Source organism: Oryzias melastigma, linkage group LG21, assembly GCF_002922805.2.
Source record: "Oryzias melastigma strain HK-1 linkage group LG21, ASM292280v2, whole genome shotgun sequence".
Taxonomy (NCBI): Eukaryota; Metazoa; Chordata; class Actinopteri; order Beloniformes; family Adrianichthyidae; genus Oryzias; species Oryzias melastigma.
Genome location: NC_050532.1, coordinates 809,126 through 824,692, shown reverse-complemented (window position 1 = coordinate 824,692; position 15,567 = coordinate 809,126). Strand labels below are relative to the sequence as shown.

The 15,567-nt window shown below is 40.4% G+C and overlaps 1 protein-coding gene across 1 annotated transcript in view; it reads left to right on the top strand.

Moving 5' to 3' along the window:
* LOC112155139 (SH3 domain-binding protein 4) overlaps positions 1-15,567 on the top strand; it is a 63,818-nt gene that overhangs the window by 30,630 nt on the left and 17,621 nt on the right. Inside the window, exon 3 of the mRNA XM_024286625.2 lies at positions 2,177-4,536. Coding sequence (XP_024142393.1) covers positions 2,177-4,536 — 2,360 coding nt within the window. The remainder of the gene's footprint in view (positions 1-2,176; positions 4,537-15,567) is intronic.

Below are 15,567 nucleotides of genomic sequence, written 5' to 3'. Positions count from 1 at the left end.
CATCTGAATAATATACATAAATCCAAACCAATAATATTTTCATCCTAGAGTGAAAGCTTTTTGACTTTTTGTGGAAGTACTGTGACCATCATGGAAAACAGGTTATTTTGAAATTCCATGCCAAACCTCAAAAATATGTTGTTTGCTTGTTTTTTATTTTGCATGTTTTTGAAATAACATTTTACTACTTCTAGTAATAGTTTATCTGGTTTGTAATGTTTTTTTTTTAAGTTTGAAAGATGTCACATGTACCAAATCAAAGTATACATGTCTGATAGACTGTGTTCTGGTTCACTAGAAAAATGGTCATTGCAGTTCAGAGCTTTTTAAGTGAAAAAAAAGAACTCAACAAAGAAACACAAGATCTTTGCCAAGTGTCACAAACAGGCAGACAGCTGGTTCCACGTGCAGCAGGTTTATTAACAGTCCACAGAATAAGCAGGGTCAGACAGGCAGGGGTCATACACGGGCATGGGATCATCCGAGACAAGCGAGAAGAGGAGTCAGAGTCCAGGCGAAGGTCAGGGGCAGGCGGCAGGCAATCAGAATGGCAGGAGATCAGGTCAGGAGTAAACGCTCAGAGTTGCAGGCAAGGTGGCACAAACAAAGCTTCGCGGGGAGTGGAGTGTGGAGCCAGACTATATGCTGAGGAGGTGATGAGGTGATGGGGAACAGCTGATGCTGATGAGTCCAGGAGATGGCAGGTGGTGAGCTCAAAACTCTGGTGAGCGCTCCCTCTGGTGACTGGAGATGGTAGCAGCAGGTTGCTCCATGACACCAAGCATGTGTTTACACACTGGTTAAGTGAAACTGGCTTCTTTATCACTCCATGTTGTTGCATATTTAATTAAAGTTTTAAGCAAACAACTTTAAAGTCAAAAGTCCTGTTAGTTGTCACACAACTAGATGAGTAAAATTTGTTCTCCACATTTAACCCATCCCCTGGGGGAGCGGTGAGCTGCAGACACAGCCGCAATCAGGAACCATTTGGTGGGGTAACCGCGACACCCAACCCCTTAATGCTGAGTGTCAAGCAGGGAGACATTGGGTCCCATTTTTAGAGTCTGGTATGACTCGGCCAGGATTTGAACTCACGACCTGCCATTCTCAGGGAAGACACTCTACACAAGGCCATTGAGCTAAGGTTTTATACATTGGGGCCAAGCATATTTCACAGTCACCAATTCAATAATGAATAATTTATATAATAATATAATAATAATTTATATAAAAAAGACTAAATAAGCATTTTTAAAACACTTATTAAAAATATTTTCCAGAACTGATCACTTCCTCTCTGCAGCCCACCCCCTGACAGTGCCTCCAACACGTGGCTCTTCCCCAAGCACTGGTCACCAGTTAAGGGGGTAGCAGGTAGTGCCGGACCCTTCTAAAACAACCACAGATTGGAGGTGGCCAGTGGGGTGATCAAGCCTCTCCGCCCTGTGGATGTTTGGAAGGGCCTCGCGCTGCTATCGTGGCATTCTGCCGCCGCATTTGCCGCGGAAAAGCACAGCGGGAAAGACCAGAACAGAGCAAAACCCCCACCCCTCCACTGCTGGGCTGCTTTTTATACGGTCAAGGCACGGAGTTCTGGTCGGCAAACCCGGCGATCGCCGATGTAACTGAGGTTTTGTGTGTGCGTTTTATTTGCGTGTGTAATTAGTTTCCAGCTGTTTTAATTTTTGCCTATGTAAAATTGTCTTTTGCATTTTTTTATTTTATTTTTGTAGTTATGCACAAAATGTATTATATGACTTAGAAATCAATAATTACGTATGCACAAATCCTAATTTTCACAAATCAAGAATTGCACACGCACAAATCGGAGTGAACCTATTTTCTCTCCTTATAAATTTGTATGTTTTGGGATGTTTTTTTTTTTTTTTTTTTTGATTTGCAAACGACTTTCACCCATTGGTGAACCATACAGAGCTGTGAACTTTACTTTGTCCCACCCAACTGTTTTTGTTGTACTTGTGAGTACAGCAAAGCTGTAAAAGTTGAGAAGTGAAGTCCAGATAATGGGCCCTTCCTACTTCAAGCTTTAGTTTTGAGGTACCGAGTCCAATGTATGACTTCAGAGATTATCCTCTAAGTCAATGTTTCTGTTTATGTCTTTATTTTTTACACTCCAAAATATGTGTTTAATCTGACACAACGTCTCTTTTCACAGTGCCTTCTCCCAGTGCCTTAAGACTGGATGCCACTGCTTCCTTCGGAACAGCCAGAGAAGTTGTTGCCATTAAGGATTACTGCCCATCCAGCTTCACTACACTGAAGTTTTCTAAAGGCGACCGGCTTTATGTTCTTGATGCATCAGGAGGAGAGTGGTGGTATGCCCACAACAACACAGAGATGGGCTACATCCCTGCAGCATACGTCCAACCCATCAACTACAGAGACTCGTCCTTTAGTGACAGTGGAATGATTGATACTGTGGGAGAGAGTAACGAGGATGCAGCCAAAGAAATGGACCTTTTAGGAGAATGGTCAGGAATGATTCTGAAACCAACGACCTTCCAAAATGGAAATCCATTTACAACAAACCATACCTCTACCAACCCTTTTCTAAATGGGGGTCCTCAAAACTCACTTGATCAGAACAGCAAAGATAAATCTATTGACCTCCTTCTCTTTGATATGGTTTCTCCATCAGTGCCAAACTCTACCAGCAGCACTGCCGACAACAATTTTGGCAGTGCTGTTTTCGGTTTAAACCCCCTCAGTCCCACTTTGGAGGTGGGGCAGACGTTGCGCAGGGAAAACCCTTTCTTTAGAAGCAAACGTTCCTACAGCTTGTCTGAGCTGTCGATTCTGCAGGCTCAAAACGATGCTCCTCAGGCCTCAAATGGTTTCTTCAAAGGCCTTAAAGCTCCAGCACCAGAACAATTTCAGAGCAGGGAGGATTTTCGCACCGCTTGGCTTACTCACCGCAAGTTAGCCAGGTCTTGCCATGATCTGGATTCACTGGGCCAGAGCCCTGGCTGGGGACAGACACAGCCAGTGGAGACCAACATTGTTTGTCGGTTGGATAGCTCAGGAGGTGCCGTCCAACTTCCAGACACCAACATTAGCATCCTCATACCCGAGGGCCATGTGGCACCAGGGGACACCCAACAGATTTCAATTAAAGCCCTTCTCGACCCACCGTTGGAGTTGAACAATGACCGCTGCACCACCGTCAGCCCTGTTGTGGAGATCAAGCTCAGCAACATGGAGTGCAAAACCACCATCACCCTCGAAATGAAAGTGTCAGTAGTTGTAAAAATGGAGAGCAGAAAGACTACTGAAGTCCTATGTGTGAGAAGTGATTGTAAGGAAGGACCTTACAGCCCCATTTCTCAAGCATATGTGTACGGTGACACAGTTCAGGTGTGTCTGGACAACCTGGAGCCATGCATGTATGTGTGTGTGGTGGCCCAGGCTCAGTCTCTCCCTCAAGACTCCACAGTTTGGGAGAATGTGGTCAAAAAGATCACATTAGGAGTATATGGTCCCAAACACATTCATCCATCCTTCAAGACAGTTGTGGGTATGTTTGGTCATGATTGTGCCCCAAAGACACTGTTGGTGAGTGATACCAGTAAGCAGGCACAGTCCACACCCCCAGTTGCACTTCAGCTCTGGGGTAAACACCAGTTTGTTTTGTCCAGACCTCAGGATCTACATGTTGGCGTTTACTCCAACATGGCCAATTATGAGGTAAAAGCTAGTGAACAGGCCAGGGTGGTCCGGGGATTCCAGGTCAAACTCGGAAAAGTGAGCAGGCTGGTCTTTGTCATTTCCTCACGCAATGCTGAAGATGTTTCAGATTTCACTTTAAGAATTCAGGTCAAGGATGATCAAGATTGTATACTGGCTCAGTTTTGCGTCCAAACACCAACCCCTCCACCCAAAGCTGGTCCAAAGACATCTGTGCAACGACGATTCCTCAAAAAGAAGGAAGTGGGAAAGATAGTTTTGTCTCCTCTTGCTGTTGCCACCAAATACCCTGTCTTCCAGGACCGCAAAATCAACAACCTAAAGTTTGGGAAACTAATCAAAACTGTCATTCGACAAACAAAAAATCAGTACTTGCTTGAGTACAAAAAGGGAGATTTTATTGCTTTGTTGAACGAGGAGAAGATTAAGCTAAAGGGCCAGCTTTGGACGAAAGAGTGGTACATTGGATATTATCAGGGTAAAATTGGTCTTGTTCATGTTAGAAATGTGCTTGTGGTTGGGAAAGTGAAACCCATTTACTACAGCGGGCCTGACCTTACAACATCCCTCTTACTGGAGCAGATTCTCAAACCCTGCAAGTTCCTCACCTACATCTATGCCTCTGTAAGGACTATATTAATGGAGAACATAGGCAGCTGGCGTGCATTTGCTGACGCCCTTGGGTACATCAACTTGCCCTTGACTCATTTTTGCCGGGCAGAGCTGGACAGCGAGCCGGAGAGAGTGGCATGTGTTCTGGAGAGGCTGAAGGAGGACTGCAACAACACGGAGAGTAAAGAAAGGAAGTCCTTCCAGAAGGAACTGCTGACGGTAGGATATTGCTTCCTAAAACTTCTGTCTTAACTTCCGCTCTCTTTGGGGTCCAGTTGACTCCAACCACATATTGATATGTGATTTCTTCCATGACAAAGGTGGACAGGATTTTATGTCTGTCATGGACATTAGTGAAACTCAAAAATCAAAGATAAAAAAAAGTTCAGCGCACTGTCTTGGGGGGTCCAGATGACCCCACTTTTATTGTAAACAAACTAAGGAGAGCGGAAGGGTTACAGGAATTGCTTCCTCTGAGCAATGTATATGAAACACAATTGACTGGTTCTTGTTTATCATGTGTCTAGTAAACTGCCATGTGTGTTCCTCATGTTTCTTCCCCATTGCTGATTTTTTACAGCTTCAGACTGTTGGGATAACTGATAAAGTATGTAAATAAAATAGATCCAATAGTCTTTATGGACCTATCAAAGCACATAATATGATTATGCATTTATATCGTTTTGTTCTCTTTTTGTGTGTTCATCTTTACGGCATTTAATCTGAAAGCTTTTCCTTTTTAGAAACGCTTCAGTTTTTCTCAAGTGCTTTCATCCTTCGTCAGTCGTGTTGTAATTTTTGTTATAGTCCATTTTTACTCCTGTGTAATATAGGGTATACTTTATCTCCTAAGAGTTTTGTCATATGTTGTAGTCATTCCACAGCTGAAGCAACACAAAACTGAAACACTGTAATTCACACACAGCTGTAAATACTGGTTAGAACCTTTTATAGACGGAGAAACTGCAGTGACAAGAGGGAACAGGAAAGAGTGGCACGTGAAACTCTGGCTATGTGGGAAGTTCTTGTTGGTACTTCTATGTAGATTGGACCAAAACTCGATAGGACAATGGAAGCAGTCAGCATGTTTTTCGGCAGTTATATTATATGTTGTCTTCCTAGTAAAAATAGGCTGTTTATGTTTGGTGCACCTGTAATAAAACTGGATTGTCCTGAACAAAACCCATTTTATTCGTGGCTGAACTTGTTTAAAGAAGCCTTTTTCTTTAACTAAATTTAGGTCTGAATCCAGCTTGTGTATGCTTTGGCACAGACCAAAGTCTATTTGCTAAGAAAAAAAAAGCTACGTTTAAAACACGTAGGTGAAAGTAAAAAGCCATTTTGTGTTTGCATGTCTGAAGCCATTCTAGTTTTTTTTTTTTTTTTTTTTCAATACTTCTGCACTTACACGTACACCTAAACCAAAGAAAAGGAAATGTTGTGAAGGATGAAAATATTTCTGTCTGTCAGTGAGATTTTGTTATTAATTGAACTATTTCAAGGTTATATTTCTTTTAATTTGATGATTGTGGCCTTTGGTAATTATAAGCCATAGCCTATACTGAAAAAATTAAATGCTGGAAAATTATGTTGTCACATCCTAATTGGCTAATTAATTCAAGACACATGCAAACGTTTCCTGAGCCTTTTGGTCTCAGGAATTTACATAATCATGGTGAAGACTGCCGATAGAACAGACATCCAAAGGACAGTCACTGACATCCTTTACCAAGATGCCAAGCCAACAAATGTCATTACTGAACAAGGTGGTTGTTCACAGAGGGCTGTATTCAAGCATAGTAACAAAACATTGGAAATAAGGGTAAAAGTTTAGTGTGAAAGGTTCAGCAGCAAAGTGATATCCTCAGCCTTGAAAAAGATGTCTTCAAGAATTTTGAGAAGCATTACCAGGGATTGGACTGAGGCTGGAATAAGAAAGAAACATAATTGAGTGGCCTTGTTATCTGATATTAAAACAGCAAATGCATGAACTACTTTCTTTGTCATTTTGGCTCAATGCGTTCCTAATTATGGAAATATTAAGAAAGGCTAAATTGGACTTAGTTTATTTCAAGCAATCAAAAAAATGTAGAAGATAAAAAAAAAACATAAACAGTATACTATCTATAGTGTACATAGATATATCAAGCTTAAGATAACAAGTCACAAATTAATTGGAAAATTTAAAAAAAATTCGGATGTAAAAGATGCTAAAGAAATTCACACACATAAATATAATCCCCCCCCCCACACACACACACATATATATATATTTACATTTATAAAAACATTCACATATCAGCAACTGTTTTTTTAACTATATATATTTTTTATGTTAGATATGTACACACAGATTCAGCCTTTTACACTAGATTTTTAATATAACCAATTAATATGTTTAATAGATTTTTCCTTTGATTTTCTCTTGCCTGTCAGTGTAGAAGTTTAAAATGTGGATGCCAACTCACATCCTCTAACAGGCTTGTCTGTGATAATATTGTTAGATATTATAAAGGTAACTGGTACAAAAAGGTTGGAGACCTCTGGGGCTCGTTTCAAGAAGCAAGTTTTGTTGAAACTCAAGAAAACTCTCAGTTTCCGGTTTTAGAAATGGAGATAACCTAAACCCGTGAAAATGGGTCAAACCAAGCCCGTTTCACGAAGCGGGTTGAGCTGAACTCAGAGTTCATCACTGTGGCAACTGGCTCTACTAAAAATGGTCATTCATGTAAATACGGAGATTACTCGTTAAATTATTGACAGATCAAAAACCATTCCTTACTTAACAAGTGACAAAATGACATTCCTGACATTATTTAGTAATTATGCTGAATTAAAATGATTCAAATGTAGACATATGCATAAAGTGTTTTTCAACAAAACATAGAGGAATTAAAAAAAAATCTGATAAGTTAAGTGGACCAAATTAATCCGAACCCATGTGAAAGACTGATTGATGGTTCTTGTAAGTGCTTGACTTCGGCTGTGTCTGGATGCAACAACAGGTATTAGGCTTAAGGACAAACTACTCCCTGTATTTGCTGAGGTTATTTTTGGTTAAATGGTGACTTGTTTTGATTTTCTGAACACATAAATGTCCAAAATGTGACAAAGAAGTTAATAATGACATTTATATATCACAACACTCGAATCACTTGAAAGCCAAGTCTTTTTTTGAAGCAGCTTATCTCAGTAACACAAGAAGAGCAATAAGACAAACAACGAGATAAACAAGAACAGTCACATCCTCTTAGAGCCAGACTCATGGAAATACTATTCGACCAAAATATTACACATTCAAAGTCCTTTGCAGGCTTCAAGGTAAGCTGTAAGAAGGCAGGTTTTAGGTCATTTTTGGCCGTCTTTTTGCATTTCACAAGAGCTTCATTCACTTTATTCTTAACTTACAGCACATCTCTGCTGGAGAAGTCTAAACATGTTTAATCAGTTTGCAGGGAATTGTCTTACATTCTGCTTCTAGATGTTTCCTAGTGCTTTTGTGTGTGAAGTTGCTCTCAGATTAGAAACAATTTGCAGTATTTGTCATGAGTGTATGTAGTTTGTAAAGACGTGTTTCTGTTGTTGTTAGCAGCAGAAAATGGCATAGATCCAGGCTCTGTTGTCTGTTGGATCTCAGGACTGCAGATGTTTCCTGTCTCATTGTTAAGAGAACTAAATAGAAGCTCCAGTCTTGGACCTGTAGGCGCCTGCAGTCCTAACTATGTCTTTGTGCTTCCTTAGTCCTTGACCCCGACCACCTGCAATGAGTATTCACTGCATCTGTGACAGGTGAACTCTTTTTAGAGCTTGTCATTTATTAAGTTTGATGTGTCAACTGATTAGAAAGTCAGTAATCAGTTATCTCTTGTGTTTTAGTCTCAATTCAACTCAAAAAGATCCCATTAAATCTTAATTCGTAATGGATTTTTCGACCCATTTAGTAAAAAGTCTTAGGGTGTATTCAGACTGGAAAGTTTGTTGGTCCGAACTGAGTCCGCTTAATTTGGTCCAGATTGAGTCCTGAACCTTGCGCTTGGTCTGTATACAGACTGCCTTCAACCGGACATTTCTATTTCAAACCAAAGCTTGTAAACAAAACCATGTGACTACAGATCTCTTCAGTCATTGGTCAGGAATTATGAGGGCGTGAAAAGCAACAAGAGAAACAATAATCAAAATCTAAGCTTTTGCAATCCTTATCAGGATAGTTCACTGATTCAAACTTTTGAATTCGCTGAGCAATTTTGAATGTCCGTATGAAGGTCAGATACAACACTTTTTACTGCTGTTTCCTGCCACCTACGTGCCCCCCACAGATCTGCCCATTTTCACCCACAGACATCCCAGTTTTGATTAAATGTTTTATCAAATCAGAAGTTGCAAAAGCAGAGTTTGTTGGAAAATGAGCGAGAATCTACCCTTCAGGAATGAAGCATCTCTGCTCCTGTTCAGAAAGAACAGGGGGGGGAACTCAGTCAGGACATCAAGTTGACAACTTTGAAACAGACATGACACTGAGCAGGACAAGCACCAGAAGAACCACTAGCATCAAGTGTAGATGAAAGACAAATCCAGATAAGTCTTTGTTTACGGATGATGGTGACTTCAGAAAAGAGCCTCAGAAAATGTGCTAACCCCACGTTTATTTTTTCTTACAAAGTTAGTCATGCTGTTCAGGTGAAATCCAGCTGTAGGCTAGTAACCAAAGTTTTCAGAATGTCAGTGTTCCTATCAATAAAGAAGTGGGAAACAGCAGCAAAGGAAGGAATCATGAGACTTTGGAGTGAAGACAGGCAAAGACTGTGAGGGCATGAGCAGGAACTATAGAGTTTACTGTCCAAGATCAAACGAGAAGAGTGGGTGGAGCACAGTTCACTCTAACCACATTGCCATGTCAGAAAAACTGAAAGGGACTGTTGGGAAAAAGTGAGATGATATGAGATTGCAGGACAGAGAGTCTACATTTGTCAAAAAGGAGTAAAGGCTCAAGTAAATAAAAAAAGTCAGGGAGGCAACTACACAGACAGCTTCAAAAATAGTGAAGGGTTACACTGGCAGCTTGAAAATGAGAACAACATCAGAAAAAGCCAGATGGAAAAGGGAGAGAGCTGGAGTAAGATCCTTATAAATTTAATAAGCCTTCTTCAACAGGGAGAAAAGTGATACAGTAAGCATGTCTGAAACTCTAAAGGGGTCTTAGAGAGAGAAAGTGAAGGCTCCCACTGGATATTCCTGCTAGTGGAATTTTAGACCATCTATTGAATGCCAAACCACCAACTCTTGAAGACGTGGTAGTTAGACGTGGCGGGTCGGCATCATTCTCAAAGCCAAGTGTTCCTTACAAGGTTTATACAAATGCACCAGATGTATTAAAGTATCTGTGGAAACTTATAAGCGTGGTATGGAGACCATTGGGGTGGAAGATACTGAATGATATTGAATATTTTCCTGATAAAGTTTTTCATTTCAGGTGATAATGATATAAATAATAATATATAGGGGCACAGCTCCAGGTGATGAAAAAGTTTGGTGGTATTTCCAGTTTTAGAAGGAGCATGCCTTCTGCAAAATTTGCACAATTTGTCTGACTTTAAATAACCAAAATATCTCCACACGGCAGAACTTTCTCAACAATGTACTCATCACTTCAACCTTCCTCTGCATCCTCTTCAGTTATTTTTTAACTTATTATCAGATGGAACACTCGTATCCTCTGTTACTTTGTGCAGATGCTATGTGATATTAGCAAGCCTGCTACTGTAGGTAATATTCACCCTAACTTGACTTAGCGCTGTTTCTACTCTTGTTATACTCAATTCTGATTGGACAAGAGGGAGGGTCTTCTCTTGTGTCTATTAAACAAAAGTCTATCACGATAGACTCATTTTTCTATTGAGAAAAAGTTCTATTGCGATATATATTGTTATTCTTTAATTGCCCAGCCCTAGAGACCATAGACTGTAATAAAATCTGAAGAAGACCAGGTGCTATCTTCATTCCAAAATAAACTTGAATGGTTGTATCATGGGCATTGTGGCTTTGGCTTATTGCAGTTATGATGCAAGGCATCTGCAGCTGATAAGAAAGAGCTGCATGGGTCAGTGGATGAGATGAGAGGTCATAGAGAGCAAGAAACTGTTTTTCTCTGTAAAGGAGATGGAGGCAGGCAGAGTTAATTCCATCTCCTCAGAATTTGAAACGATGGACAGTTGAGGATCCATCATGTTTTTTGTGTTCGGGGGCTGAAAGCTTCACTTTCAGCACCAACTCTCTGGATATAAAACTAGCTAGTCACTGTAAAGATTTACATGAAGATATAATCAAATACTAATAGGGGTAGCAGCAGATGTTGAAGGCAAACACACTAAAATAAATACAGCAATGTGGAGAAAAGCGGGAGAGGGTGTTTGTGGTTAATTGGTTGAAGCCATGGAATGCCAAAGGAAGTGGACCTGGGAAAATAGAGGTCAGTAATGTTTGTCATAGATACACTTTAACTGTAGAAGACTGAAAAAATAAAATCCAGAAAATCCAAGAATGGGATTTTAATAGAATTTATTTAGTAAAAGCATTATTTTCATTGTTTATCGCATAGTAACATATCATTTATTGTTATGACAAACAGAATATTTGGTAGAGCTCTTCAAAACAAATAAACCTGATCTGTCGACATCATCAGTGTCTTTCACATGTTCTAAATGAAATATAAAGTCATGAAGCGGAAAGGCTAAAATCTTTAGACAGAAGCTCCTCCCTCACTCGTCTGGAGTCTCATATTTATGAACACATTTTTGCTGAGGCAGTTAATTTAATGTGAATCAAAACAGAGGCGTCCAACACAAATTTGACATACAAATTGCTTTCAGTGTGAATGTAACATATCATCTTTTTTCTCAGTCACTCTGGGTTTTTAAACGTAATTTTAAAGCTCAAAGAAAAAAAGATGAACTTTTCTGCTTGCATTTAATATTTCAGTCTAAACATTGTAAATTAATAGTTTTTTGCCTGCCAATTTTCAAACTCAGACCAGATGCTGAATTGATATCTCAATTACGTCTCATAAATTAGTGATTAAACTGAATTTTTATTCATTTTAATTGAAATAAGCTGCATGTTGGTGTCAATCAAGTGCTGGTTTCCAATCATCTGAACCTAGTGTGAGACTGGTTTCTGCAATGTTTCTGTCATTTTATGAGGTATTCAGCGAAAGAAAAGAATACACTTTCAACAAAAGTGCATTTCTCAACTGGCTGGGAGTGATGTTGTGGATTTTTGGGCATGTCTTGTCATGTTATCTTCACAATATAACTCACCCTGTACGTGCCTGTGCATCTGCTCTGGTCCTGCTGGTGCTCTGACATGTTTGATTTCATCAGGAATGACATAAAGCGTGCACCTGGCTGCTACTCCAACATTTTCATCCTCACAGTAGCCATGAAGCAATCTTTTAGCAGAAATACTTGTACGTGTAAACAATGATGATTAGTTGATGAACCCGATTGAGAACTCAGCTTCTTTGTCTGTGAAATTTTCCATCCTGTTCTTGAATTTCAGACACTTTAGCACCAGCAGCCCTAAATAAAGTGTTGGAACCTTAGCCCCCAGACCAGAAAGCCTCTGTTGTGTCTCCGCTGGAGGGGGATTTTCATTTCAAAGCCCTCTCTTGGCTTTGCAGCAGAGCCTCTGACCCTTGTGAATTATTGGCAGTGAGATCAGTGTGGCAGATACAGCTTATAACAACATCCTATTTCTGAAGGACTCTGCAAACTGCTGCGGCTTTTATCTGCAATCAGATCCCCACTTTTTTTTCTCTGGGATCATCAGCCTCCTCCACTTCCTGTTCTCTTCCAGTGATCTGGTGGTATGGTTTCCTGGTTTTTGGCTGAAAAATGGCTGATTGTTAGTGGATTCAGGCTTCTTTGTAATTCTTTACGAATGGATCAAAATCAGTAGGCAAAAAATATCAGCCTGCCTATGCCCTAACTTGAAACTCCAATTTTCTAGATATTTCAAAGAAAACTACTTTCTGTTTTTAAAGTAATATGTCTGGTTTTCACATAGATGATGGAAAGTTTCAGGTTGGATCCAAAGTTTGGTAAAACATCTGCTCACAAGACGAGTAGCAGTGGCGGGCCGTCAGGGCCTGCAAGGCCTTCTCTGCTGGCCTAAAAATATCTGAATCACAGACTGATATTAATTATTATTTATTTCTGTGAATACGTATTCTATAATTCCAAATGCTCTGTCTTCGTCCTTTCATTGCTGTCTCCCTGGTCGCGCTGCTTCCAGACGTGTATTTTCCTATTTAAGCATTAACCAATCACATTGCAGCACCATTTGTTGCTAGGGTCAAAGAAATCTGCCCGGAGGCCTTCACAATCAGTTCAGCGGGCCCTGTATCATAAAATAATTGTCGACCAAACTGTTGCTTCAACCAATCAGATTTGGAGTAGGCGACACCAAGGCCTTTTAGCAGGCGCACGGAAACGTCATCATTTTCACGAGCTGTGATTGGATAGCTCGCAGCTCGCTCTGGTTCTGCGTTATGTGACGGACACAGGTGTCGAGGAGCAGCGTGTCAGGTTTGAAGATGTTACCAGTGGAAAGCGTCTCATCGTCTGATTTTTGGTGGAAAATGAATGTCTGGGTAAAGTTGTGGCACAGTTTTGTCTGGCACGGGTAAAGGAGTTCCGTGACTCCGTTGAGCGGGAGAGAAGCTGATACGAGGAAATCTACGAGGCCCCTGAACGCACCACGGGCACTCCGAGCTCACGAAGAGGTGCAGAGCAAAATCCTCGCGCGCACTACCGACAATATTATTTTCCAGACACAGATCAGATTTCAAGATCACTTTTACTGATGTTTGTCTCCCTCCTGGACCACAAGAGGCTTCAGGAATACCAGAACATTTTCCAGCTTATCACAGCCACGGAACACTTTCCATCTGCGAAACGCATGGATTCTGCACGACAGAGTGATTGAAATCTTCTTGAGGATAGAAAGGATGGATTTTGTGTTTAAATAATCTGGATTTTTGGTGAGTAAAATTTTACTATATCCCTACATAATATTGAAATTTTATCAGGTTATTTTTTATGCTTTTGGTGTGTGTGTGGCAGCTGTACCTGCACTAGAAGTTTTATTTCCATAAAATAGTTATTGAGGGTTGGATTGATTCAGATGGAGCACTACTGAAGGCCTAGGTGTGAAATGCACGGCCCGCCACTGACGAGTAGAGTACAGAAATTGAGCTGTGATTTGTCTACATCAGTATCCAAAGTCTGTCCTCGAGGGCCGGCTTCCAGCTGGTTTTCCAGAAACCTTGCCTTATCTGCTGCTGATTCACTGGATCACGTGTGTTTGGCCAGTGGCTAAAGGCCGGTTGGTTGAAAAACATGTAAGACACCGGCCCTCGAGGACTGACTTTGGATACCTCAGGTCTATAGCAAGGACTCTCTGAGAACCAGGAGTGTCAAATCCAGAACTTCTGGTTTTGCTGATTTCTTTAGTCCACCTTTTGTTGATTAGCTACATGAGATGTGTCCATCACAAATAAGTTGCACGGCCAGAGTGGTTAAATCAGCTGATTCTGGCACAGAGAAAGTGGCTTTTCTTATCGGCTTTGCATCAATATGCAACATATTACTAGCGTAAAATATTGCATTGTGGCGAAAAGTTCCTTTTCTCCCCATCAGTATCAGCTGATTTACATTTATTGCATAAACATTTCTCATCTGTGTAATGCTGCCTATCAGCACATGGTTGCTTTTCTGGAAAGTTCAGCGGAAAGTTCCAGTTCTAAAGGGTTAAGAACGAAGCAGGACAACTCCTAACCTAGAGTTACCTATCCTTGGGTTAAACGAGACAACCGCTCCATATTAGTGAATAACATATCTTTTTATGTTAAAGTCATCAGCCCTAAAATATTCACAAAAAGTAATAGGAATCAAAATGGCAAAAATGTCCATACATTTTTATTTACAATACTTTTCTGTATAGACACCAAACAAAGCTATTGCTTTGACAGCTGTATAACAGAATTTATTTGATAGAATTTAATAAGACTCCATGTTTTATATTGAACAAAAAGGAAAACCTGACTGACGCTCCACAGAATCTGAGGAGACCAAGTCAAAGCAGCATGTTTCTGGTTTCCAGGAGAGGCAGACGAAGATGTCTGTGAGAGATAGGGACAAAAGTGATACCTTAAATCTATTTATACTAGGCCAAGCATGTCCAAAGTCTGGCCCATGGGCCAAATGCATGAGCGGGACGCTTCTGTCATAACATCAGTAATGTGCAGCCCCCGAGCACGTTCTAAGAATTGTGTGTACTATTTGTTGACTGTGGTTGGCTAAATCACATTATAAGCCATTGTAACCACCACTGGCTACTTTACCTTCAGGGCCGAACGAGAGGAGCAGATTTTGTTGTTTCTGTGATCAAAACCTCAGTGATTTGTATTTATGAAGAAAATAACCACTTGTGCTCTTTTCTTGTTCAAATTACTTAAATGTTGAAGGTTACTGTGAGCATTTAACAATGAATGATACGTAACATTTTATATGACAGTTAGATTTTTTTCAATGTTTATTTTCAAGATTTAATTGTGGTATTCAAAAATGTAATTCAGTATATGTACGTGTTGTGTGAAGAAGTAAAAATAGTCCCAGTAAATAAAATAATTATCACAAACAGGCAGAAAGCTGGTTCCGTGTGCAGCAGGTTCATTAGATCAGACAGGAACTAAGCACAGCCAAAAGTCAACAAAGCTAAATCAGGGTCAGACAGTAAGAGGTCAATCACCAACATGGGAGCATCCAAGAAGATACTAGAGTTGTCAGAGTCCAGGGGAGGGTCAGGGCAGGCGGCAAGCAATCAGAGACTAAGCAGGGTCAGTAACAGAAGATCGGGTTCAAATAGAAATGCTTGGTAATATATAGGGATGTCCCGATCCGATCACGTTATCGGAAATCGGGGCCGATCACGTGGTTTGGGACTCGATCGGAATCGGACTCCTTTGTCAGATCAGTATCGGATATTTCATTTATTCTCATTATGATCAGAGCTTTATATTTCATCTTACCATTTCGGATAAATACTCCACTAGAAGTCTGCATGTCATGAAAAGATCACAAAATGTCATTACCAGAAAACGCAGAAGAAAACGGCAGCAGCTCAACCAGAAGGCTAACTTGTAAACAAAGCTAGCTAGAAAGCTAACTTCCGGGACCAATAACTCTTTTAAAA